The 27,052-nt window shown below is 38.0% G+C and overlaps 1 protein-coding gene across 1 annotated transcript; it reads right to left on the bottom strand.

Annotated features, from left to right (window-relative positions):
* Nucleotides 1–2,672: 2,672 nt before the first annotated feature.
* RBP2 (retinol binding protein 2) lies at nucleotides 2,673–12,688 on the bottom strand. Its single transcript, XM_030494942.1, has 5 exons — nucleotides 12,639–12,688; nucleotides 11,177–11,271; nucleotides 7,442–7,620; nucleotides 4,351–4,452; nucleotides 2,673–2,726 (listed from the first exon to the last, which is right to left on the bottom strand). The coding sequence occupies exons 2-5, from the start codon at nucleotides 11,247–11,249 to the stop codon at nucleotides 2,673–2,675; spliced, it is 408 nt and encodes a 135-aa protein (XP_030350802.1). The 5' UTR covers nucleotides 11,250–11,271; nucleotides 12,639–12,688.
* Nucleotides 12,689–27,052: the final 14,364 nt, after the last annotated feature.

The following is a 27,052-nucleotide window of genomic DNA, read 5'->3' as shown; positions in this document are numbered from 1 at the left end:
AAATTCTCATTGACCTTTAGGGAGAAAAATTGACTCCATGCAGAGGATTTTTATAAATTCCACCATAAACATTTCTTACACACACCTTTGTCATTGTCTTTTGGAAAGTCCAGTGGCAGGTAATAGTACTGGCTCTTTGTCCAGTACTGTACTCACTAGGAAGTGCTTTTGTTACAGCACAGGCTTTTGTGTTGTCTGGATCAGAAGGTTGCTGGTAAATTTCCTTCCTGTTAACTCTAGTTGAGTAATATTCACTATGAGGAAAAGAATCAATGCAAATGGTAATCCTTCAAAACAGCTGAGACAGCACAGCATGCCAGAGGGCTGAAAAAATGGGAGTGAACATCCTCTGATTTACCAGCGAGGTCTGTTCCTCCTGTGCAAGTACTTAATCTGCTGACAAGGAGATAAGGGAATTTGTACAGCTTAGAGACCAACCTAACATCATAAATATGACACAAATGAGTATATATATATATGCCTTTGGAAGTAATTGTAATGCAACAAAATGAATATCTCCTCTGTCTCCAGTTCTGTGCATACAGTTGTAAAGGTGGTGTAAGTTCCTGCATATCAGTATGTGTGGGAAGAAAACGCTGTTTTGCAATGTAAAAAACCTTGCACGTTTGCTCACTCCCTGTTAAAGAGTTAAAGAAAACTGATGACCAAAAGTGGGCAAATCCAGTTTTCTCCTAATTAAATTCTACTCAAGTGCCCAATGGCCTACTTCATTAACTTCCCTACCATATCCATTAGGTAAAACAGTAAACAACAAGAAATCAGTTGAAGAATGCTTCCTTTCCATCTGCAAACTCACCCTTTGCGAATTATTGATAGTTCTTTGTGCTACATGAAAGCGTTTCCTTTGTTTTCTGATTTGGTGTGAAGTTATGAAACCTTGCATCGTGCAGGCTTACTCCTGCCAAGAACCAGCTATGAGAAATGCCACTGATTAAAATGTGCACAGTTTGTTTCCTAGTGATTACTTTGTTCTGATAACATTTTGAAAGCTTAATGAACTGTGGTACTTCTTATCCTAGTAACTAGCAGAGACTTAGAAATAGGAATTAGATATATTTCTAATGGAAAGTCCAGGTCAGGGCTGAATAAGAAAAAATAAGGAGTTTATCAACTCCAACTGCAGGTTCTTCTGTGCGAACTAACACTGGAGCATTGCTCAGTTGAAGTACACAGGAAGGTTGATACCAGTCAACTTCTATCAGGAGAAGCAAAGTCCAATTCATAAAAATATCCCTACATACACACCTATATGCCCATGGCCATGTAAGTGTTAGGGATCTATTGATCAGATTTGGATTTTTGCAGATGTAACCTTGTTTTCAGCTGGGACAGTGTCTCACTCCTTTCCTGTCCTGAGCTATTGACAGTGGGAAGGCTATGAGCAGGTGGGGATGGGGAGAAAGCATATCTCCCTCCATTTCTGCAAAGTGTTTTTCCACATCTCTTCTCCAATTCCTTACCACTGATCTGTTTCATGAATTGCCACTCCTCCCATACTGAAGAGAAGATCGGGGCCTATGGACAAGACAGAATTGAAATGGTGATAATGTTTATATGAAAGTTTATATATCTGCAAGGCAAAGTTGTAGGAAAGACAGGATATTTTATTAGAATAATTCATATGGTTGGGAAAAACCAGATGAGCTTTTGGGCATACAAGCCTCTCTTCAGTTCTGTGGAATGTGTGCATTTTGTTGAATTATTTCTATCTACTGAAGCAGTGCTCACCATCCATGGTTAACTTAAACTTGCCTTTAGCAAAGAACATGAATTCTTTTGAAAAACCCAAAGTAAAACTGAGAAGAGTTGTATGGAGACGACTTTTCTTTTTAAAGTCTCTGAAAGGGAGGTAGAAGGTGAAGGTTGCAGCACGGTGGGTACTCTGTGCACAGGGTACAGGCAGTCTGTGTGTACTCTGCAGTTTTTCTCCTATAGCCATAAGTATGCCTTAGTTTGCACATCATGGAGCAACTCTGGAATGTAAAGTTTGCTTCAAACAGCAGATTTCTCCACTGGGATTATTAGTAAGATGCCGGTTCTAACAGGAGGTTAGTAGCATTGTCAGTGATTCGCTTTAGGACCATATTAAGGAGCTACAGCATTTCACATTGGCCAGGAGACATGATCAGGTGGTAATCACTAGCAGCTATAGACCTGGGCCAAATTCAAATCAATCACCTGGGTGTGAAAGGCCATGTATCATGTTCAGAGAGCCATTCTGTTGCCTGAAACTGTGGACTTCGTGATCCAGGACTAAATTAACTAGAAACAGTCCAATGAATGCCCAGTTTTACTCAGTCATCCAAATATATAATGATATTACAGATATTATGGAGAGATATACTGTGGTTGAGATCATTGTGACTTAATTTTCAGCCTTGTCACTGAAGGACATTCCTCTGGAAATGATTACAAATACATAGGAAAGCGTTATTTGAAAGACAATTACTTTTATTTAACTCCAGACTGAAATACAAAGGAATTTAAGATGTTTGTAACTGTTTGATGTTGTTTCTATAAAATCTGTTTGTTTCCGTGAACAGGCACAAAATATATTTGCAAGGTCGTGTTGAAGAATTATTGCAAATCTGGCTTAGTTCTTCTTTTTAGACAAAACATAACAGTATAATGGTGCAGCTTTCTGGTCAGTTTTAGTTTTTCTTCTTATATACCTGATGGCACACCTGGTCTTCACATGTCAGTTCCTATAGTATTAAAACAATTAGTTAGTATATAGTGGTACAAGTTGTCTTTTGCATACACAGCAGATCCTGCCAGAAATCACTACAACTGAGCCAGTGCATTAAAAAGAAGTGTTTATGAAAAAGAGAACAGAAAGAATAGTGTATTATATGCAACCAAACAGCAGGCATGCACCACATGTTGCAGTAATGAGATTTTGACAGTTAAACTGAGCTCTAAGAAGAATAAACATGAAAAATGCATAAAAATGGCTCTTTAATGCAAGGCTTTCTCATACTCTGTTATTAAAACAATATACTGTAATAGTTAATAATTCACGTTACCTCATAATTATAAGAAGCATTGAAATAAGAAAGTAAATAAAAAAAGGAGGGTGCTTTGAAAAGATGAGGACATTTGCTTCAGAGACGTGCTCAAGCCATTTTTCAGGGGCCAGAGCAATACACCACTTTTGCCCAGTGCTGCAGCCGACCTCTTAAAGATTGGCTGACCTGCACATTGCAATGCAATCAGTTTGGGTAGTCTTCTGATTAGCCTGTGCCAAATCAAACTTTGAAGTGAGCTGACGCTGGCTTTTTGGCCAGCAATTCTGTTTCTGAAGACTGTTGTATGAATCTATTGGTCTCTTTCTTCCAGTCTTAGCCTGAATCCTGGTGCCAGCAGAACCTTTGTTAGGTTGGGTTTTGAATATGTGTTAAAATAGTGTTGAAAAAGTGTACGGGACAGTTGGCTTTTAGTTAGGTGGCAGACAGTGTTTTTTCATTCATTGCTTTGACCTTCCAAGCACCCAGACTTGAGGCAATGTGCCTGACCATACCAGCTCCCTGTAGGGCACACTTGTGAAGGAGTAGGTATCTAGAGGCAAATCATGAGACAGACCAATGAGCTCTGCTCCATAATCTTTCTCCACCCAGCTGTTGCAGCATCCAACATTACCATGCCCATTTCTTGATGGCTCTCCCAAGAAACTCTGGAATCATTATCATTATGTACCTATGCTTTTGAAATCTTTCTGGACTTCACTGCTTATTTCCTGCACAGGCTCTTCTTGTCTATCTTGGACTCACCTCATTTAGCTTTGGGCTCCAGCTTACTCACTCAGTTGTGTGAATGCTGTGACTTTTTTATTGTACTAGCACACAATAATTGCAGTGTAGCTTGTTTGCAGGATCCTCTTGAGTATCGAGCAGTTTCTGATCTGTATTACAGCATAGTATGCTAAAATCTGGTAGTGCTTCTTCTAGAACAAAAATGGTATTTTTCTTGCAATCTGTCTCATGCTGTTTGGGTTTTTTTAGGTTTTGGTTTGTTGGGGTTTTTTTCCTGCCACTGATGATATAAGAATGAGCTGACGTTAGAGGTGCAATGTAACAAGAAGGGTTAATAGCTGGAGGGCAGTGGAGTAAAAAAAAACCTCTGCAGGGTTATGACTTAATTGGGAGCAAGTGGAAAGAAATTGAGCATTCCTGAATTGTAGCAGAGGGGGAATTTCCTTAGAGCTCAGTGACAGGAGCTGTCTAAATAAAGACCATTCTAACTAGAACGAGTAACAAACCCCTTGAAATGGAAAGCAGCGCTTTGTTGCAGTGTCAGTTATGTGCTATGTATCTGTGTAGCATCCCTTACCAGATGCAGTAGGCCTCCTTCAATCCAGTGCTTCCAGCCCCTGTTTTTCTTTTCACCTTTCTGAACACACACCAGTTTGTCACCATCCCAGGTCACTAGTGTCTGCATGAATCAGATAATTAACTTAGATATGTTAACAAGAAGTTTATGAATACATGAAAATAAGCTCAATCAAACAACGAGAAGACACAATTCCCTACCATTCCCCAACTTCCTCCTAAAAAACTCCAAATCAGACATTCAACCAAAACCCGAATGCATTCCAGATGACAACAGGATTTTGATGTGAAGCTTTTACAGTACTTTGTTGTCATTTACATGCATTTCTTCACATACATGAGTATAAAGTGTTCATACTAACTAGTGGCTTGCCGGGTTAATTAACACTTGTGCCATACATGCGAATTGTACTTTCCTTGATGTTTAAAGCCATTAATAAAAAGATTATAAGGTTTGATGAGCAAAGATGTGGGGCTTTATACCAGCTAGTGCAGTGCTCATACCTTTTCTAGCTCTGCATCAAGTAACAAGAGGAAGTGTATGTTAATATAATCTCATACAATAAATTTACTTATCTATTGTCATGCACTTTTACAAAAGACCTTTAAAGAAGAACGATCATAAGCTGGACAGCATGCTCTAGCTGACCCTGCTTGAGCAGACTAGGTGATGTCAAGAGGTCCCTTCCATCCTCAGCCATTTCATGATTTGTTGTGATTCAGAGTCTATCACTAATAAACAGGATAGTGGGCATGCTGATTCTTGTCCAGGAGCAGGATGACCATATCTGTAAGAAAAAGTTCTCTTTACAAGCTAAATTATCTACTCAGAAACACTAGAGTACATTTAAAGTGACTTTGTTTGAGTTGTTCTAGATTTGAACCATTGTACTTCAGGGAGACATTTAACCGTGTATCATAGGCAAATCCTCTTTGGAGACCAGTTACAATCAGGGGAAGTTCAGTTATTAAAAAGCTCCCTTAATTTATATTCTAGTTCAGCACTGGATGATTTATTTCTCTTCTGAGGGAGCTTTCTATTAATAACAAGACAAAACTCATTCAATTTCAGTTAACTTCTTTCTTATTTACGGAATATTTAAGCTACATGGTCTTTAAATTATCTATATCCTCTTCACATTTAAATGTTGCCTAGCAGTTTTATTACCTTCATCTACTTTCATTGTGTCTGAGGCATTGTTTTGTTAATAAAATGACCAGAAATTTCCTTTATAGCAGTCCAGAGAATAATGGCATGACTTGCTTCCTTGTGTCCCTCTCCTCTTGTTAGAAACAAATAATGTGGTTTGTTTAGAAAACAACATTAGGCAAAAATGGTTAAACCAAGTAGGGTTGTAATTGTACAAGCTGTGTTTCCATCCTTCCTTCCAAACAGCTTATAATGAAGAGGAGAGTCTGCAAATGAAAGGATTTTGCCCAGAAAAGCAATGGCTTTGATAATGGTGAAGAGCACTAGAGGAATATCAGTCTATGGATTTAAGGAGTGGTGCAACTAATGAGTCCTTAGATCCTTAGTAATGCCTTCAACTGATCTAAAGAGATGTGGGAGCAATGTTTTAAAGCATAAAGTCTGTCACAGGAATATGTCCCACCCAGTGGAAAAAGATGGGTCTTACAATTTGATGGCTTGCAGTGCTGTGAATGAGAAGTAATTTGGAACAAGTAGTAGGAATTCCACTGCACCAAGTTTGAGAATGAAAAGTGAGCCATAGTGAATAAACGATGTCTTCTGTTTAATTTGTGCCACTCTAGTGAAGGATGATGTGAGTTCAAATGTAAACATGTCCTTTATGCTGCCAATTTCCTGTGGCAATTGCCAAAACAAAACAGGTCTTGTTGACAGTGAGCTTTGATATCAGCTTCTCAGAGTTTGGCAACAAGTTCCAAAACCTTGTTTACTGAGAAAACATTGATGGAAAAGACAACATATGTTTGGCGAAGAGCAAGAGAGCTGAGCTTAGTGGAATAATGAAACTGTAGTAATTGGCAGAGGAGTTGGTAGGGGTAGATTCGGTGAGTGATGACAAAGAAGGCAGATAATGCAAGATTAGCAAGACTGATGGGGACAGTCAATGGAAATTAAAGATCTACTGCCCTTTCTACCTTTGAAAATCCTCTTTTAAGTATTTTAGGGGTGAGAGGAGAGTAAAACAAGCAGTATTGATACAGAAACTTGAAGCTGAATTCAGTGAATGAATTTAATTAATGCTACTATGTATTCTTTTCTTCAGTGACTTCCCTGATGCAGTCTTGTTTGAATGCCTCAGAGGAACAGACTCATTAGTTGACTCTGTCTGTTGTAGGTGGTAGGGCATGGGCTAACGCACAATATGGTCCTTGATCCAAAAGTTACTTGTCCACATATCTCACCGAAAGGTGTCTGAACATATGCCCACAGTTTCCTAGGGGAATTTTGAGCTCAGGTTACTCTTATAATCCTAAAGATATTAAAGCGTGCACTGCTGGGCCTCCTTGCCTGTCTGAGGCTGCCAGTAGACCTGCCACATGTATCAGTGGTAGCTTTGGCTAACATTTTGGTCTTGTCCATTCCCAAAGCTCCCGTAAGGTTAATAGCTGAGAGCAGATTTATTTTTAACAGTGTCCAACTGTTAAATTGGCCAGCTGAGGCTGAGCAGGCTCAGATGGGAAACACACTGTGAACCTTGCCACTCAGAACTGAAAATTTATACTGAGTCACAGGAAATCCTCAATTCAAGTGGATGGATTTACAGTTTCAGGAAGGAAGATAAATAGGTAAAAATGCAGTTTTGCTACTTTCTAAATACATTAAGGTGAATCTTAGTAAAGCTGGAAAAATCCCCTACTAGAAAAACGTGTAATTAATGATTGTCCTCTCGTAGGTGAGTAACCATCCTGATCTGCATGTGTAATAAATGCTTGTAGCAGGAAAGAAAACTGTCTCAAGATGCAAATTATTTCTGCTTTATAAAAATCCTCTGATGTCTGTAAACATTGTGGGGTGGTTTTTTCATGTATTCAGCTGATTTTTAGCACTGCTGCCTCCTGGTGCTGGCTGTAGTGTCAACAGATACCAGGCACCAGACTTTTACCTTTACCACTCGGTTATCCAGTCCTTTGGTGTGTTCTTCAAACTCCACTCCCACAGTGTAATTCACTTCATAGTTTCTGAAAGTACTGAGAGTTTTTGTTTTGAAGTTATCACCATCCTGAACAATCTCTTTTGTTTGTTTCAAGTGTTTTGCAATCTTACGAGTCGCAAAATCAATATCTGCCGTAAAACAGAGAAGAGAGTATCACAATGAAAAGTCCCATATTTGCTACCAAAAATAAAACCCCACAGCACTTATATTCATACATAATAAAAAAACCGCAACACATTTGATGTGGAACAGAATTCCACAAATGATGCTTTTACCTGCACCATTTTGCAGAGAAAAAGATCACTTCAAGTAAGAACAATCCTGTGTTTGGGAGTAGACTTTCAACTTGAGGATCTTCCATTGATTATAAATTTATTCATTAACAGGCTATCTGTGGGAATGTTGTGAGCTGAGCTACAACATACAACCAGTAGTGAATCCCAAATCTCCATTTTTTTTGAGGATATGCAATAGTTGCTATTAGACAGACTTGCCTTTTTGGCCTCACTGGCACATGAAGCTGTGGGATAGCAGGAGAGCTATTATCACTTTATGTCTGGGAGCCATTCCCTTCTCTAAGCATGCAGCGTAAGTCGTGTAGCTCTTAGGCATGTCAGGGTGCTGGTTTGTGTCCTGCAGGGTTACAAATGTTGGCTACCCCCAAAAGAAGAATCTCAAAATAATATTCATTTTCAGAAAAATAAGCATGTTAGAATGAGAATGTAACCACGGAGATTTAGGCATAGAATCAAAGAATGGTTGGGGTTGGAAAGGACGTTAAGATCATCCAGTTCCAACCCCCTGCCATGGGCAGGGACACCTCACACTAGACCACGTCTCCCAAGGCTCTGTCCAGCCTGACCTTGAACACTGCCAGGGATGGAGCATTTACCACTTCTTTGGGCAACCTGTGCCAGGGCCTCACCACCCTCACAACAAAGAGCTTCTTCCTTGGGTCTAACCTGAACTTCCTCTGTTTAAGTTTGAACCCATCACCCCTTGTCCTATTGCTGCAGTCCCTGATGATGAGTCCCTCCCCAGAATCCTTGTAAATGATTACAATTACATTGTAAATGTTATTTTTATGATGAACTTATAGTCTGTGGAAGCATATAAAAGGTTAATTAATTTAAAAATATTGAAAATTATACAAATGGATCAAAATAAGCAATGAAATAAAAATCTGACTTATCCACTATTGTTACACAGCAGACACAGAGATAAGGTGTAATTTACATGCTAATGGGTGACGAATTAAAAGCCAAGAGTAAAAAAAGTATGTAAGTGAAGTACAGCATTTGATAGTTCTGTTTGATCTTCTGTCACTGTTTTATGCAGAACTGATCTCCTTAACACCCTTATTTTGTTCATGAAGAAGACTAACATTAGAATGTAAACAAGTGCTTGCAACTGAATGCATTGAAAGTTTCCAAAAGGAGAATATATATTACCATGATGACAGTTTGCCCCAGACAATCCACCTGATGCCAGCTGCATTACCATCTGCAGTAAATATTTCTGCCCAGCTGGCAGTGAATCTTGTTACGGTGCTATATGCAAATGAAATAATCTCACATGCTTCTGCAAAAGATTGAAAACTGCTTTTGATTTGTTAGCCATCCTTTAGCAGTTTTGCATGCGAGTTTAATCATTGTCAGCTCAGCAATGCCACATACTAATGGAGCCCCTTTTTTGGGAGGTAGATTCATTGTACTTCTTGTGAAGTACTAATCGAGATGAGTACAAGGATTGGCTTGAAAAAAATTATTACTTTTTAACACGGGGAATAATGTTCTTGTTGAGTATTTATATTCAAGACTTCTTGGGTATATTTCATCTGCAATGGTGGATCAAAGGTATCTCTAGGTCTGATTTATAGCCAGGTATCATAAAATCGAGTTCTCTCTGAGGAAAAAAATTGTCTAGACTTCCAAAGAAATGCTATTTCTGACTAATATATTACTCTTGTAGCTCCTGGAGAAAAATCAGAGGAGGTTTTATTAAAGCATGGTTTTCATAACTGCATTTTGAACAATACAAGCAATAAAAATGATATGTTGTTCCATTCCAGTAGATTAAAATACTTTGTAACATGTTTATGATAAAATCAAAGTTTCTGGTTTAAAGGGCAGAAGTATTCTTTAATTAAAGTATAGAAATGCATCTGCATTAATTAAAAGGATGGATGAATTTCAAGAAACCAAAATCACATTGTGCTTTGAACCTGAGCACTTTAATGCTTAAAATATCAACCTCATGTAAATTGTGAGAAACAGAGCAGAAGAATATCTTTTCACCCTTTCCATGTAATTTCCTTCCATTCTGAGAATCACCTATAGCCATATGCATCTCTGCACTGGTTGTGGCCATGGGGTTTTTTTGCAGTATTTAATTAGTATCTATGTGCATGTGTACACAAAATCCCAATAATGTGCTTATGAAAGGCCAACTCCAGACAACTTCTCATGCATGTATAGATCTAACTCCCCTTTTTTTTGCTGGTTTTGGAATGCAGCTATGTTATCGCTGTGGTGGAAAGGTGGTAACTGTTCTTTCAATGCCAATCCAGATTGCACTGAAGAAATTCTGGAGAAATGTTGATGTCTTCTATTATTTCTTCTTTTCAGCAAATCAGAGATCTACATTTCTGCTAACGTAAGTAGAGGAAGGATTTCCTGCACACTACTGGGATAATCATAATGACCTGGAGCAAAAAGTTTATGCCTTTATGAGAACAAAAATGCTTACAAGGCATTTTATATTGAAAATAATAGGTGCAGCACAAGAAAACATTTCTCTCATAAAATTAGCTCAGTCATTACAAAAATTGAGTCTGTCAGTGTGGGGAAAAGTAGATCTACAAACAACAAAAACTTGATCTTGATACGAACTGACAAGGATATTGCTTGCATTCAGTTAACAATATTCTAGCATCTGCAAGTAGTATCCTATACAATGGATACACGAACTGTAGCTATCAGGCCTCTAATGCTAAAAAGGCTAACAAAATAGTACTGAAAGTTCCTAAGGAGCAGAACATCTCTTTTTGCATGTATACATATATTGTTATCAATGATGGTCCTAGCCAAACAAAATTAAGCTTAGTTAACCATGCAAACCTATCTTTAAGAACTCCTGTGACCTAAGTCTCCTTGCTGCATATGGACTCTCACAGAAGTTGTCAGAAATATCTGCCCATTCATCTTTAATTCTTTTTAAAGGCTTTTACCATCCAACTGGTGCATAGAATTTCTACTACTTCAGAGCACTAATTAAGTACTAAACATTATCATAGCTTCAGTGGTACAGAACGTCCCACCTTTAACAGAGCTAACCAGACTGTGGTTTGACTGTTACAATAACTATATACCAGGAATAAAAAAGATTTAAATCTGGAATTTCTGTATCTGAAAGCCTGTTTCCTCTCCTCCCCTCTCCCCCATCTGTATCTGCTTTTTCATTCATCTATATAACAACTAATACATTTGGCTACAAATGTTCTCTTGCTTATATACTTAGATCACTGTAATTATAAATACATTTACTTAACTTCTAATGTGATTGGCAGAAACCCTTATGCTACAATACACAATACAGAAATAGTCTCATTGATTTTTAGAAGGATTTTACTTATAATTGAAGCATTTTAATATCTATCTATCTAGTTAATATTTTTTCATTTACCTAAAGCGACCATGTAGCCTTCAAAGTTGTCATTGCTTTCCATTTCCCACGTCCCATTGTAATCAGCAGGCATGGTGGCAAGAGCTGAAAACCAACTGCAGATCAAAGGGTGAAGCTGGAAACAGGATCTGCTAAGAGGATGTTTTATAAACCCTTTCATATCTTTTACTTTTAATAAGGTTTATGGTTTTGTAGATAATACAGTTTAAGGGTCAGAGTGACAACCCCAGAAAACTTTGCCTCCCTTGACAAAGTTCACTTGAACAGCTAGCAGATGCGGAACACTCTCTGAAATATGTAGTCATGAAGGGTATGATTTTACAGTGACCTTTGTAAAGAACTACTAGCTATTATGGGATACCTTTGAAATATGGTGAACACAGTGGCAAATTATACAACCCAGTTGAAGTTTCCAAGGTGAATTCTCTTTGAGTTCCGTTCTGTGTCACGTTTCCTTATGAAGAACCAGTCTTACAGAGCTGACACTCCCAGAGCTCTCATTTAGGATTGATGGGGGTCTTGAATGTGCAACAAATGCAAGGCAGGGCAGAAAAAGGGAATATTTCTGCTGAAAATACTTCTGTTTTCTTCTGATTTTCAAAATACCTGTATACCAATAGCTGTATTTTTGTTTTAATTTATCAGCCAGTTTAGCAAATGTATAGTAAATCAAAATCAGTGTTAATTTGTATCAGTTCTACCCTAAAAAGACTATTTTAATTACTCTGAAACATGGTAGTTTGTGTTTGAAAGGTATTTTTCATCCAGCAGCATTACATTGTTGTGCAGAAAACCAGATCTCAGTTGTGTAAATAAGCACATTCAGAATGTGTTGGAGTGGAGAATTTGAATGTGCAGTAGAACTTTATCAGAATTTACAGTAAGTACTAATAGCAAATTAATATAAGTTAAGGCTTTAAATTCTTTGGCTTTCGTTAGCCAAGATAGCTTAGAGAAGTGATCAGGAGTTCAGAACACCCTGATTTTCCTTTCTCTTCTTTCTCTCTCTTTTTTTGATGGGGATATTACTAAAAATTTTACTAGAAAAGTATTAAGGTCTAAAATTCCAACTCAGAAATAAGTAAATTGAGTTACTAATCTTGTGATATCTTCTTTATGCTTTCATTTTTTAAAGAAATTAAGGTAAAATTCCATAAATGCTGAAAAAAGGGATTGCCAAAAAAAAAAAAAAACAACCAAACAACAAACCACTAAAAAAAGTTTAGAGTTTCTGGGAGCTGAGTTCTTCAAATGCCTTTGTGTGATACTTAAGGAGGTAATTTAAGAGAAGGAAAATAAGTATCTTGGTCTATACCTATAGGACATATTAAGAGGGCTTGCAAACAGACATGAGGCTAAGGCTCAAGGAACTGCAGTGATGGAAAGTTGAAGTTGGGTGTACTCCTGTGTGAATTGGGATGCAGATATCTTTCTACACATAGGAAGATATCTGCATCCTTACTTGTATAGTTTGTCTATAGACCAGGGAAATTGGTAATCACTGAAATCTTTAAATAGGCAGAGGGTGGCTTGCTAAAACATATGCCTCACTTCAAGCACAATTTATTTGGCTGGACACATCTACTTATTTATTTGCTTCCACTATAAGAATTTCTAGGTGGAACACTATGAGTGATGTTATGTTGAAAGGGAAATTTGAAGATCTTTGTGCTTAAAACATTGTACTGCAGTGATATTATGCAGTAGTGGTATTATGCAATACTTACACAATAAGTTTGATTTTCCATATCTTTGTGTACTTCCTTTCTTAGCCTTCACATTGCAGCAACATTGATAAATACATTATTATTATTTATACATTTTATATATATACTAAAAGACAAGAAAAAGAAACTGTTATTGCTCAAGTCAACCACTCACAACCACTCAAAATCAGCTGTGTAAGCAACATCACTTCCCTTGTGTACACACATAATAATCCTTAAGCACATTATCGCACTGTCTTTCCAACTGGAATTTATTCTCTCCTTCAGCGTACTAAAGGGAGGATGTCCAGTTTATGAGCAGGTACTCAGTGTTTTACCTTGTATCTTCAAATGCCTGGTGGTAGATTTATGAGGAAGGAATCAGACTGACTGTCTACAATCACCTTCTAAAATCAGAGCATATGCTAGAAGCTCAAAGTGAGAGATGTTATGTGCTCATTGGTTTTAGTTCTGAAGTAGTTTGCTTTGTATAGGAGTCAGTTTGCTAAGATATGGAAGTGACTGAAGCTGTATCTTGTGATGATCAACAATTAACGCCCATTAAGAACTAAGGAAAAACAGTTCTATAGCTGTAGACATGCAGAGCTAGGCACATTCAGAAACACTTAATTATGAGATTAGAACATCCTTTATGTATAAGGCCATAATTTACAGTTTACACATAGAATCATACAGGTTTTCACAATGATGCTTTGTTTATGCCCATCCCTTATTATTTCTTTAAATAGTTGGTTTTTTTCAGCATGTGTATTATGTAAACTCCAGATTAGGAATTCTCTAAGCATATGTTTATCCATCAGCCTGAAAGAGCTCTTTTGAGCCTTTTCAGCTGAACGTGAAAAGCATATGTTTATCCATCAGCCTTAAATAGCTCTTTTGAGTCTTTTCAGGTAAACATGCAACTAGGAGGTTTACAGGCACTAAATTGAACCAATCAGAGAACTGGCTAAGTAGGGAATTAATAAAACATGAAATATTGACTTGACAGAGCCCTGAGATGCTTCATGAGCTTTTAAAGAGCGGTGTGTTAAGGTTCACAGAAAGAACTTTTAGTTTAGGAATCAATAATTTGATAGGCGAGTAAAACCTCTACCACATTCAGATGCCTGCTTAAATCATACAGAGCCAAGAAACAGTACAGAGGCTGTTAACACAATACTGTTATAAAGCCCTATGTGGATAACTGAAGTCTGCAGATCACTGACCCACTGTATCCTCAACATTCTCTTGGGTCTGTGCTTTGCTAGTTATACTGACCTGCCTCTTGTCACATTTCAGCTTTAAAATGTAGACTTATTATCCACTTCAAATCTTAGAAATTATTCCATTTGCCCTGTGTTTTTTGTTTGTATACTACATAGATGGAGATAGACTCTCAAAATGGCAAAGCAATATTGCTTTCCTATGCCATGAGTATAAATTTGGGGAAATGAATAAAAGGTGCCCTATCCTAATGATCATGATTATTTCATTCTCAGCATACTTTCCTTGCAAGATCATCAGTAATATCACAAGAGATGCCATGTATAGCATGTATTGAACCCTGGGAATGGGAGGAAGGTAGGTGTTTTCTTCAGGTTTTCCCATATGTGTGTTAAAAACCAAAGCTCTGAACTTGAAGGTTGTGGGTGGGGTTTCAACCCAGGAATGAGTTTTATGGCTGAGTAGTAAGAGCTTGGAAATAAAGCAAAGTCATGAAAAAACGAAAGACTTGTTAAAAGCCCAAGTAACTGTATCAGTCTTTATTTGTGTGTGAAGCAATAAAGATGCTTTTCTTGCCTCTGTCCTACAAATCTGTATTAATTTGTGGCAATTAAAAAAATCTCATATGAAAAGCCTACACTGACAAGATTGAAAAGTGAGTCCCAAATGTTGCTGTGGAATGAGTCACCAGCCATGGAGGCCACTTCTAACACTTGCCTCCAGTTTCTCTTGCTGTATCTGAGACCTGCCCAGAAGAGCAATCCTATATGGGCAGCTGAACCAAGTTCTGCCTTCTTGCAATCCGAAATAGCTGGTGGTACGCTCTCCTTGGGAAATGTTATGCTGCAAAGCACTGTTAGGTGCACTATATAAAGAACAGAGCTACTGGTCAAACAGAATCTTTCCTGTAAACTTTCGGCATGGTATTTTGAAGAGATGGTAGCATGCTTCCCACTCTGTCCTCACCTCATTTAATTTCCCTTTTACATTATCTAATATACATATATAACACAGGAGAAAAATGCCTTATACTCCCCCGATCAGCCCCTACACTCCTCATGCTTGACAGCTGGGACTTTTGCCTATAGTTATTTGGTTGTTGTTTAACACATAGGAATATGGCAAGCTGCGTAAGTTGTTCTAGGCAACTGAATTCCCCTGCAGGATTCAGACAGAAGCAGCATGGTCACAGACACCTATTATTATTTTTAACTTGTTAGCACATGTGCACTCCCGAGGTTTATTTTTGCTTTTAAGAAAATTAATCACTCAAAATGTATGCAGCGATGGCTGCTACTGCAAAAACTGTCAGAGGCGCCATCTCACCAGGCTCAGGGCTCTGTTCTGCACAAACATGAATAGTCACATTATGCAGCTAAAAGTAAGTTGGAGGGAGGCGATCCACTTCTGGTCAGTGTGTAAGACGGCTTGCAGGCTTTGAAGGTTCAGCTGGGTGAAGACAGGCATCAGCTATGGGGCAGAGAATTTATAAGAAGTGGCAGGAGGAAAGGAGAGCCATTTACAACAGGAGAGGACAGAATCATAGAATGATTTGGATTGGAAGGGACATTAAGATCATCCAGTTCCAACCCCCTGCCACGCGCAGGGACACCTTCCACTAGAGCAGGTTGCTCCAAGCCCCTGTGTCCAACCTGGCCTTGAACACTGCCAGGGATGGGGCAGCCACGGCTTCTCTGGGCACCCTGTGCCAGCGCCTCAACACCCTCACAGGGAAGAGCTTCTTCCTTGTATCTAAGCTAAATCTCCCCTGTTTAAATTTAAACCCATCACCCTTTGTCCTATCACTACTGTCCCTGATGCAGAGTCCCTGTTCAGCATCCTTATAGGCCCCCTTCAGATAGTGGAAGCTGCTCTGGGGTCTCCACAGCTTCTCTTCTCCAGGCTGAACAGTCCCAATTTTCTCAGCCTGTCTTCATGCCCCCTTATCATCCTCATGGGCACAGCAAATAGTATTTGATTGTCCAGTTGTTACTGGATGCCCTCCCCAAATATGAAATGTCACAAAACTACCTTGAATATCCCTGGCTCTAAGTTTTCTAGCTGAATCAGATACAACTAAGCATAACCAAGCCTACCTCAGTGTCCTGGAGTTAGAGTTTTGGCTTCTGACTCTTAAGCTTGCTTGCTTGTTCAGATCTGGACCTTACAGAGAAGGAATAGAAGTTTGGCCAGTTGTATATATGGTTGTACTTGCTTTATTTACTTACAATTTAGGTACACTGATTTAACATCAGTTCTTAGCTGATGATGCCAAAACAGAAATCTGCAGGAGCAAACTTTGTGTTGACACCCGAGAGAAGGGAGAAATCCTCTATCCACTTCTCAGCAGAAGAACATGTCTAACATCTTGTTGACAGAACAGCAAGGATGGGCTGCAAACGCTGTAGTGGTGGGAGGAGCTAAACAGAGCATGCACTTAATGCCAGTTTGACACATTTCGTGTTTACCTTCAGTTTAAGCAAAGATGCACAAAACCACATTTTTAATCACTCTGAGAAATAAAATTATTTGCTTTCTGCCACTGGATATTTTTACTTTTTTTTTTCTTTGATCAGTGACCGTCTTCAGTCATTCTTATCTCTTACTCCATGTGCTCTTGGTGATGGAGTTGGATGCAGGTGTTATACAAGTTATTAATTAGAAGCCTTCCTCTTCTCTAACCAAGGACTTTGGCTTAGCTCTTAGAGGCTTCACAACGTCACTAGTGATCATGTTACCAAGCTTGATAAAAACAAAAAATCCCCCAGTGGATCCTGCTGGCTTGGGAACTCAGTTTTATTGAAGTGGCTTGCATTAGGAAAAATTATGCTGTAGAGAAATAAGAGCCGATAGATAAAGCTGACCTTGATTTTCCAAAGAAATTGAGGACGCTGAATTTATTTATTCCTTAATTCTCCTGAGCACTTATTCAATGCTCTTTACCCACAGGCTTCAAGGAAGCAGGTAAAAATCATTAGCCTTTGTAAAATCAGAAAAACTTAGGGAGCAACATAGTTTCACCAAGGTCATGAAATAAGCCACTAGGCAGGGCAAGTTAGCCAGTATAACCCTTTATGTTACCCACTAAAGCATGCTTCCTCCTTGGCTAACTTTAATGTAGATTGAAAACCTGAACTCAGTGGAAGTGCTTTGTCATTGCCATTAAGGCTGCCTAAGTTTTCCCCTCAAAGATTTATTTAGGATCTGAATGCCCTGCATGAGCTATGCATTAATATCTATAACTGTAATCTATAACTTAATTGTATTTATTCTGTGGCAAAGTTTTGTAATTGCAGCTGCCACTTCTTGTCTTCATCAGATAAAGGTTGCATTGCTCAGACATTGAGCTGGAATACTGATTGATGGCTTTTGAATTAAAAGAATCTATAGAAAGCAGTGTGAGGGTTTTTTTCTTCCATGACAAACACAATTTAGCTAAGAAAATGTGTATCTCCTTTAGCTTGTTCATGCCTGACCATAAAAGCTGAAATGTCAGTTTAATGCGGGGTCTCATCCATTAGAATAGCGTTGTAAAGATTCAATTTCATCAAGCAGAAATGGTGCTTTCACCTCATCTGGAGATCACTTTATAGGAATACTTGCAAATAGCTCAGACCTCAAGTTTTCACATACTTCATAAGTGGTATAATTTGATGATAGAAAGATTATGCTTAAAGATCTAGAATCCAGATGAACAGAAAAAGTCCTATCAACTGGTGCAATTAGTGCACAATATTGATATCAGTGAAGCCATTTAGAAAATTACTTAAATCATTCTTGTGATAACCTAAGGACCTAAAGCCACTGCCCCAGAAGGACTGTAAATTAAGTCCAAATGTATTGATGAAACCCTACAATAATATTCTGCCTGTTTTCTTTTACTATGTTGCTAACAGTGTAGAGCAGTTACAGAACTGTTATCCTGCTCCTAGGAAAATTCCTAGATAGATGAGTGTATCTATTTCCTGAATGCTTTTTTTTTTAGCCATAAATCAGGTTTACTGCTTCAGCTAGAAAAAAAAGTACTGGCTCAGTAACCCAGAAGCAAAATCTTCCAGGTAACTGAATGCTATCATCCTGTGTTGTCGCATATCTCTTAGAACAGAGGCATAAGTCTCTATTTCCTGCTGATTACGGGATGCTCTGTATTGTAAATCTCATAAATGTATTCCTCTCACAGTGTGTATGCTCATTCTTTTCTACCTGCATCTCCAGCTCCACAACAGCACTCCTGCTGTGGGAAAGCCTCTGGCTTCATTCTGCCATATCCTACTGGAGAAACGAAGCCAGTGTTTAGCTCTCCAGTGCATCCTGGAACTTAGTAGAAAATAATTTGCAGTAGTAACAGTGGTGTTTGGATGTCTGTAGTGAATTTGTAGCTTTAAGTTGGCAATTTTTTGATAGAAATAGCATTTAAGATGGCGATTTGTAGTCATCTTTAAAAAAATGCATTTTGAAAATCCAAATGTCATCTGATGAGGTTAAATGAATTGGTATATCCTGTGTTATGAAAATGCAACATACTTGACACTGCAAGATGGCTCTTTAAGCATGTACATAATCAGTCAATTGCAGAATCCTTGGTGGTGGGCCAGGCAGTAAAACTCAGGACACATTGCTGAAGTTAAGATTTCTCCCAGACACCTGAAGGGGTAGGTTCTTTATAGCAGTGATGCCACGTGGGTTCAGGAACTGGATGCACACGCATGCAAAGCAGGGTGAAAGATCGTTTATATCTGATTTATCGATGTTGCCACTGGATGTCTGAATTGACATAGGGAATTGATAAATATGGTCATTTCAGTTTCAGATAAAAAGCACCAACTTTTTCTCAAAAATTGATATTTAATAGAGAAGAAGATACAAATGAAAATACATTTTCTTAAATTGTATATTTTAGAAGGAAATCTATATGCAAAAATGTCAATATTCATGTATATAGATATGCATACAGATATAGATTTAGATATAGATATAGATATATAGATATAGATATAGTTATAGATATAGATATAGGTACAGATATAGATATAGATATAGTTTAGTTATAAATATGCACATACACATGCACATGCACATGCATATACACATACACATACACATACACATACACATACATATGTATTTCAGTAGAAGAATAAAATGAAAGAGAAAAAGAATTGAACCAGGTGATATCCGAATTAAAAAACTGAGGCCCAAATATCACCTCAGATTAGGAAAGGTTTCCCCAGAAATTTAGAGTCATGATCATCGTGATACATTTCTCTAGTTTATATGTAAAAAGCAAGGAAGGAAGAAAGGAAGGGAGGGAAGGGAAACGAAAGGAAGGGAAGGGAAGAAGGGATAAGGGGTCGAAAGGGAGGGAGGCAAGCAGGCAGGAAGGTAAAGAAAGAATCCTTATTGATGCATATAAAATCATATTTTTATCTGTAATCCACTGTAAAATTAGTGTAACAGCTTGCCTAGAATGTTGCCAAAAAACCTGAAGGCAGCTGAATGAATAAGGCAGACAAAGCATGTTTACTTCTGCTTTGCTAAAACTGGTTGGTACATAGTGCAAAATGAAAGTATCACTCTGGTCTCTAGAGATTTTTCCCACTTGCCCCTTTCAAACTGTATCTGAATTTACAGTTCATAGCTGTTTGGCTTCAATTCAATTATATGGGAATTTACAGGTGATCTGAGGTTTGAGCAGAAGGAAAAACAATATGGAAACAAATATCTTCTTTTTATAGACATAGACACAGGCTGTGAGGTGTGTGAAAGCAGTGCAAACGAAGCATCAGCTTTGGCCCTTGGGATAGCAACAATGAAAAAAGAACTTGAGCTGGGAAGTGTTTCTTCAGTACCAGAAGAGTCCTTATGAGGAGTATTCCTTCATGACAGTGGGAAAATGAAATCCTGTGCTGAAATGTAGATATCTGGGTAGTTTTCTACTTGCCAAACATAAACAGAAGTCTTCATAGTAAGCTGTATATCTATTAGAATGATGTTTATCATTGCCTTTGTTGCTAGTAAAAGACAACCCTGTCAGGGAAAAGAAAGTATATTGGTTATCAGGGTACTGTGCTCCATTGCTTTCTAGTTAAAAGATGAACTTTTTGGGGCAAGGACTGCTGCCTGAATTAGCTGTTACCAAGAGATTGCAATGAATGAGCATTTAAAGGTATAAAAACCAAGTCTGTTAGTACAATATTCACCATGAGAGAGGAAAAAATAATCCCTTTTCCTCCTTGTGATTAATATAGCTACATCTTCAGCCAGCAGTCCTAAGGATTCAAATGGTACCATGTTGTCACAGTGACAGTGGCAAAGTACAACATGGTTGGAAGGTCTGTGAGCCCTACTAATGGACAGTTGTTAAATTGCTTTATATCTCCCATTCAGTGGAATATGCTCATTGCCTTTGAAGGCTGATTTGCTATCTCTGTTCAACAACATATCCTTCACTCGTGAGTAAAGGTTATATTACTGCGTGGCAATCAGAGATATCTAATGTTTCAAAGAAGACATTATATCATTATTATAAACTTTTATATAGTGTTTATTAAATGAACACTCATTAGACCAAGTCTCTAATGGGATGCTCTGGAAGATCAGATTTGTCAAAAGCAGCCCAAAACTCTTCTTCCTCTCCTCATTGATACATTTTATCAAGGCTGATTAATCTGCCTTTTATCTAGCCAGCACATCTACATCACTTTCTGCTTTCTGTCAGTGGATAGCATTGTGTTTTAACAGTTTTCCTATCAACGCAGAGATCTCAGTACCTTGCAGAACTCCATTCGAGCACATTTGCAATGCAGACATTTGATTGAGGTTAGATATCTAATTACAGCAAGTAAAAATATCTGCATTGACCTTAAACAGGGAAATACCTACTTCTGAAATCCTTTGTGCAGTTGCAGGGAATTTTCCTATCCTTTCAAGGAAAAATAAAGAACAAAAAAAGTGTTATTTCGACAGGTACTTGGATTATGAAGAGATCAAATTATCAGCAAATAAGCACCATAATCACCCATGGTATAGCTTTACAAGGCTAAATCTTCTAAAAATAAGGAACATGAGCAGTAAAAATGAAAGGAAGGAAGGAAGAGAAATCTTCTTGCTTTGTCCAACCTGTCTCATGAATACCTTTTTTTGTCTGATGGAATGCACATCTTGCACAACAGCACATAATGCACTCCAAAAAAGTTCTAGCAAGTCCAGGAAGAGCTTTACTTCACAAAGAAATACCTCTCATGATAGATGCCCTTTGCTGTGGATACCTGTTACCTGTGGTTTTGTTCTTTTTAAAGACATTTTTAGGAGGCAGAATTAACAGGCAATGTAAGAAGTCTGCCACCCTGTATTTAGACACATGATCCAGTGTCTTGAGGTTTTATGCCTCAGAGATGAACTGGAGTGGACCTTTGGTGAGCTCTGTTATTGAAAGCTGTATTTATTTTGCTATTGATGAGTTTGTTGTGGTGGGGCTTTATTTTCATTGTGCAAGGGGGACTTGAAAGAACAATATTGTTGGTTTTAACTGGGGATGTACATTTGACTCCACTTCACTAAGCTTTAGGCATGCCAGCTTCAAACCTTTAATGCCTGATGAGACAATCTGATTAATCCAAACTGATCTCTTTTTTTGTACGGAAAACCATTTACTTACTTTGGGGGAATATGTGACTGAGAAGGCATCTAGATGCTCCTGAAGTTACACAAGCTGGAGTGAAAAGTGCTGCATGACTCTGGGCCAGATTTGCAAAGTATTTATGTGGCTGAAGAAGGAAAAAGGCTCTCTTAAAAACATCCACATGATGCTCAAGCAAGTCACATACTTATTACCTGTTAGTTTTAACTAACAGGTAAGCACCTGGTAAGGTTTTTGAGTGACCTTCAGCAATTTAAGTGCCTATCTGTTTCTTTGATCACCAAAATACATTTGGAGATATAGTAAAAAAACACACGCTATCATGCTGGGAGTTGGAAACAGAGACGGAATTTTGAGTAATGTGATACTTCAAGTGTCTATAAGGCACAATTGCTGTGTGAAGAAAATACATTATAAAGGATTGTACATATGTTGCAAAAAACATTCTCTGAAATTATCCTGCGTATGTTTTTGGGAGACATTTGTCTTGTGTTCCATTGCGCAACAGATGACAAGGAAAGTTTCTAATGGGAATTTGGGATGTTCTGGTCCTTAAAGGGCTGGAAGCAGATTATTTGAAAACTATTTTGCTATGAAACTCTGCTGTTCTGCTTATTTTCTGTTTTCCTTGGTAGGGAATGAGTCATTTGTTTCTGCATCATTCAGGACAGTGTGAAATCTAGTTTGCAGTTCTTGTTTGTCTGGCTCCTAAGTCAGCCCCCGTGTCTGAGATCGGTGAAGTTGGTATAATGTGTTACTGCTGCAGGGTGTTGTGAAAGTCTGTTCTGTACTTTCTGCTGTTTCTTAGGTATAATAGGTCTGCTAGGTCTAGGGTATAGGTATACTAATAGACGAAGGTATACTAACAGACTAATAGGTATAATATGTCTATAATAGGTATAATAGGTCCAAAACTCACAAGTTAATTATTTCAGAGTAATCCGTGAGCAGCTTTTAGAATTGAGAAAAACTCTGTGTCTATATCTGAAATAATGGAACATATGTGTTGGAATAAAGGAGTAGTGATGACTGCCTTTCTAGGTAGTGATATGTTAGACCATATGTTGCCCTTAAGGGTTGTCCTGAGTAATTGAGTGTCTCTGATGAGCACTGATATCAGCGTGACTGCATTACAGTGTTGTACCTAAAAATGAGTGTTTGGAGGAGCTGCTCGGTAGTGTGTTTGAATAAGTTCTTTGCTGCATTGCCTTAACATATGTAAAATGGCACTTTTTTCTCCTTTTCCTCTCCAAAAATAAACTTGGAAATGTCAGCATCAAGGATGGCAGAATGTTTCTTGATGGGATGAGTGAAAGATCACACAGTCATTTCACAGAAGTACTACTGAAATGTGTTAACTTCTTCTGCATGCCCTCAACATGCCCAGCTGGAGAGAAGTGTTGGAAATTGTAATGGTTATGGATAATAAGCATCAGTGTCTTGGTAAGAAAAGATAAATTGAATCATGCTGATTTAAAATTAGAGAAGGCAAGCAATGAACTGCTGTGAGTCTTGTTGCACTTGATTGAACGTTAAATTTCAGTGAATTCACCCCATATGTTTTGCTTCTAAGCCCTTCATTGCATTATAAATACCTCCTTTTTGCAGTAAGTGCATTGACTTAGCACTGGAGAAGAGTCAGTGGGAACATCAGGATGGAGAGGGACCTTTCCAGACCCTTAAGTTACTTAAGTGTAACTTCAAATGCCAGTACAATTTTGCATTACTACTTCACCTTTCCTTGTATTTCAACTCTGCACTTCTGTACTGCTGCTTTGTGTGGCTGGAAGTGGAGGGGAAAGAAAGACCAGCCAAACAGTTACAGGAAAGCTCTTTAAGCGATTCCACAGTTTGATAAAAGCAAGTTCAAGAACTGCACATCTTTGCAGTTTACTGCTGATAATCATGCTCTATATTTTTCTGCACATGCAGAAATCAGTTCTAAATGTTATCTACTCTATAATGCTTATGCTCCCATAACTAACTGCTCATACTTCTGCTCCAACCTTGAACTGTCAAATAGCTGAACATTTAAGTAAAATATTTTACATTTGAAATGCTCTTGTCGCAATATTGACCTTTTAATTTGCTCAGCATTAGACTAGTGTTGAACCAGGAGATAAATGGTCTCTTGTTATGTAAATAACTGTAGAGTCAATACCCACAGGTCGTTTCCCACCCTTCTTTCCTTTCTTCCTTTAATAGGAATGTGGCCCTTGAAAGGGAGAATTTTATTCTCCCTCCGTGTTGTGGAAATGTATCTCCAGGCAGTCCTATGAAGGGATTGGTGAAGAACTGCAATGCCATTCTGCTTAACTGTTCAATGTGGGTACTTATTATTAGCTATTAAAACAGAGAAAGTGCTGGCCCTGATAATAAAACACACAGTGCTGAAGGGACTACTTTTCTGTGTGCTTTTGCTAGACGGGAGTAAATTACTTCAATAAACATTTGCTTTGAGGTTAAAAAACCTCCTTAAAATAGAATAGCAGTACCACATACGTAGTATTCCAAGACAAAAGTATTACTAACAGAGCATAAAAGGATGAATAGCCATGAATCCATTATGCAACTACAGATGAGACTGTCCAAAAAATAAAATAATACAGTATGATACATACTAGGAAATTTTATTAATGTCGTACTGGAGAACTCTTGCTTTTTACTGTCCACTTGAATTTAATATAGAAGAGTCAACTGAATGATAGACATTGATGAAAGTGGATGTATCTAGTGCAGCACATAATTCATGCCATGCCAGTAGAGTATTACTCTCTACTGCTCCGTCCCATAAGAGACTCTTTAGATTCTAATGCACCTTCTTGTTATAAGGTATTTGCCATTCAGCCCACTCATTTTACAAGAAAACTGTTACATAGATGATACTAAGCAATTCTTTCCCATCTCTCATAGTTAGACTTGTATATATGTAAACTGCAACCCTAACTCTTACTTCAATTCTGGTTTCCATGGATTGGATTGTAAGAGTTGCCCTTAGTCCACGCATTTCCATGGAGTATTTCAGTGGTGTGGACTGAAATGGGAACACTGTGATCTTCTGGTGTTTTAAACAAAAAGCTTCTAGGAATGAAAACAATCAAGTTCATACACTGTTTTTTCAATGCACTTACTGCAAAAAGGAGGTATTTATAACGTGATGAAGTCACCATTATAATGTGTTAGGGCTTAGAACCATAATATATGGGGTGAGCTCACTGAAATTTGCCATTCAATCAAGTGCAACAACACTCACAACAGTTCATTGCTCGCCTTCTCTAATTCTAAATCAGCATAGTGACTGATTCAGGAAGTACGCTTCTCTTACTGAGATGCTAGGGGTACAGAAAATCTGAGCGGCATGGACAAAAGAGGGAATGGCTGTTTGGTGTCTCTTGCAGTACAAGAATTAGGAAGAATTATAATATCATAGCAGGTAGTAGGTTCAAGCAAACAGAAAGAGGTGTTTTCTCAATAATGGAGGCTGCTGTGTTTGTTAGAAGTTTACATTGATCCCAAAAGGAACTGGAGAGTTTCATGAAACAAAAATATGGTGAAGGCTATGAAACACAGGGATGGTCCTCACTATCTGAAGTAAAGCAGTTGATCAGAAATATTGGGTTGGTATTGGCAAAGCATAGCTGAAATTCTGTGGAAGATCAATAAAATTAATATTAAGTTTTATTCTCAAGTAGTAAACAAACCTGGATATCAATTCACTGGGAAGATCTAGGGTACTAAGTAGCTTTGAAAGTAGCCAGGGGAGCGAATGTTTGTCAAGTAACTGTTGAATGTTATTCATTCAGTAAGCAGCTATTTTACAGAGGAAGTTTTAAATTACATTTTATGATAACAAGTTGTTAAAGGTTTATGGAAACAGCATGGCTAATTTCATATGCATTATTTGGAGAGCTTCATCATGGAAGCAATGAATGAACACAATTTCCTTTTCCAAGAGAAATCGTTGCTGCAGAGATAAGAGGTTACAATTATAATGACAAGCAATTGAGATGATTTGAGGAGAATGTATTCAGATTTACATATTCCTGAAGTTTCTATATTTTACAATGTGAACTATGGAAGTACTTCCTGAGCTTGCCTGTTCTCTGTAACCAGGAGCAGGTTACATTGTTTCTGGTTGCTAAGCCATTAGATATTAGTAGGGTGCTAAATTTGCCCTTGTCCCAGATGACCCACAGGGGAAAAGCTGTCTAATTGCAATAATAATAGCTTTGAACAATTAGATTTACTTAACTTGATGTTAATGGATCCACTTACAACCTTCTGCAACAAGAGTTTGTGAATGTTGCACAAGACTACAGGGAGCTGCAGGCAAAAATTAGAGGACATCTGGTGACTTAAGGGTTACGAACAGCCAAGTTCTTTTAAAGGAAAACTACATCGCAAAAAAGGTCTCAGTCAGTGCTGAACATGAAAAAGAATTATGCAAAGTTTAATTGTAGATAGTGGTGTGAACCATCTTATTGTGTAGTTTCAGTTTTCACATCAGAAGGAAAATACAGGTGATCTGAAAAAAAAATAGGATCTATTATAAAGGAGAAGTTGGAGTTGATTCCTTATTTTCCCTTGTTCGCTTGTTTTCCTTGGGGCAGAAGAGTGGAGAGGAATGTGGAGGCTGTGCACGGTTGTGAAATGTGTAATTTAGAACCTTTCAAGAAAAGCAAATGACTGATGCACTGAAATTTGACAGCTGGGATATCCCCAAGCTTATGTAAGGTGATAAATAACGTTTTAAATAAACAGCTATTTGCAATTTCACTTAAGCAGAGCAGTATTTTGACCCCAGGTACACAGGTTTCTGATCCTTCTCCCTCACCCACAACCTTTCTATCTTCTTTAACTGTAACCAGTTTTGACCTGTCCCACTCCAAGTACAAGAAAACTTAATCATCATTAACTGCAGGTTTGTTTATCAGTCAGGAGGGATATCCGTATGGAAACATAGCTAGATGGCTAACACACTCTTCCATGAGGGAAAAAGAGCTTCTGCATGTATCTGGTTGACTAGGCTCAAGTATAATTCCCAGAGTCTTCCTTAGGCAGGAGTATTATGTATTGCCAGGAAGAAAATTACAAGGGAACTTAAGTAAACAACTGCACTGCATATGTCTGTAACTGTAAGTGGTACGACCCACAGCTGTTGCAATAGCAACACAAGAATTTACATGGAGAGGGAGTATTTTTCACCTGTTTATCACACCTGGATGCTTAAGTCTTCATGGATAATATTTTCTGTGTATTTTCTTATGCAAAGTAAAAGCTAAAACTTTACAAAATTGAATTAGATAT

The sequence above is a fragment of the Strigops habroptila genome, chromosome 8 (genome assembly GCF_004027225.2).
Source record: "Strigops habroptila isolate Jane chromosome 8, bStrHab1.2.pri, whole genome shotgun sequence".
Classification (NCBI taxonomy): domain Eukaryota; kingdom Metazoa; phylum Chordata; class Aves; order Psittaciformes; family Psittacidae; genus Strigops; species Strigops habroptila.
Note: the sequence above shows the minus strand (reverse complement) of the source record. Positions and strands in the feature narration are given on the sequence as shown.

Coding starts and splice junctions, on each gene's coding strand:
- RBP2 (XM_030494942.1), bottom strand. CDS start 11,249: ATGCCTGCTGATTACAATGGGACGTGGGAAATGGAAAGCAATGACAAC. Junction 7,621..11,176: donor AGGCTACATGGTCGCTTTAG/GTAAATGAAAAA, acceptor GTTTTACGGCAG/ATATTGATTTTGCGACTCGT. Junction 2,727..4,350: donor AAGGAGGCCTACTGCATCTG/GTAAGGGATGCT, acceptor TTAATACTATAG/GAACTGACATGTGAAGACCA.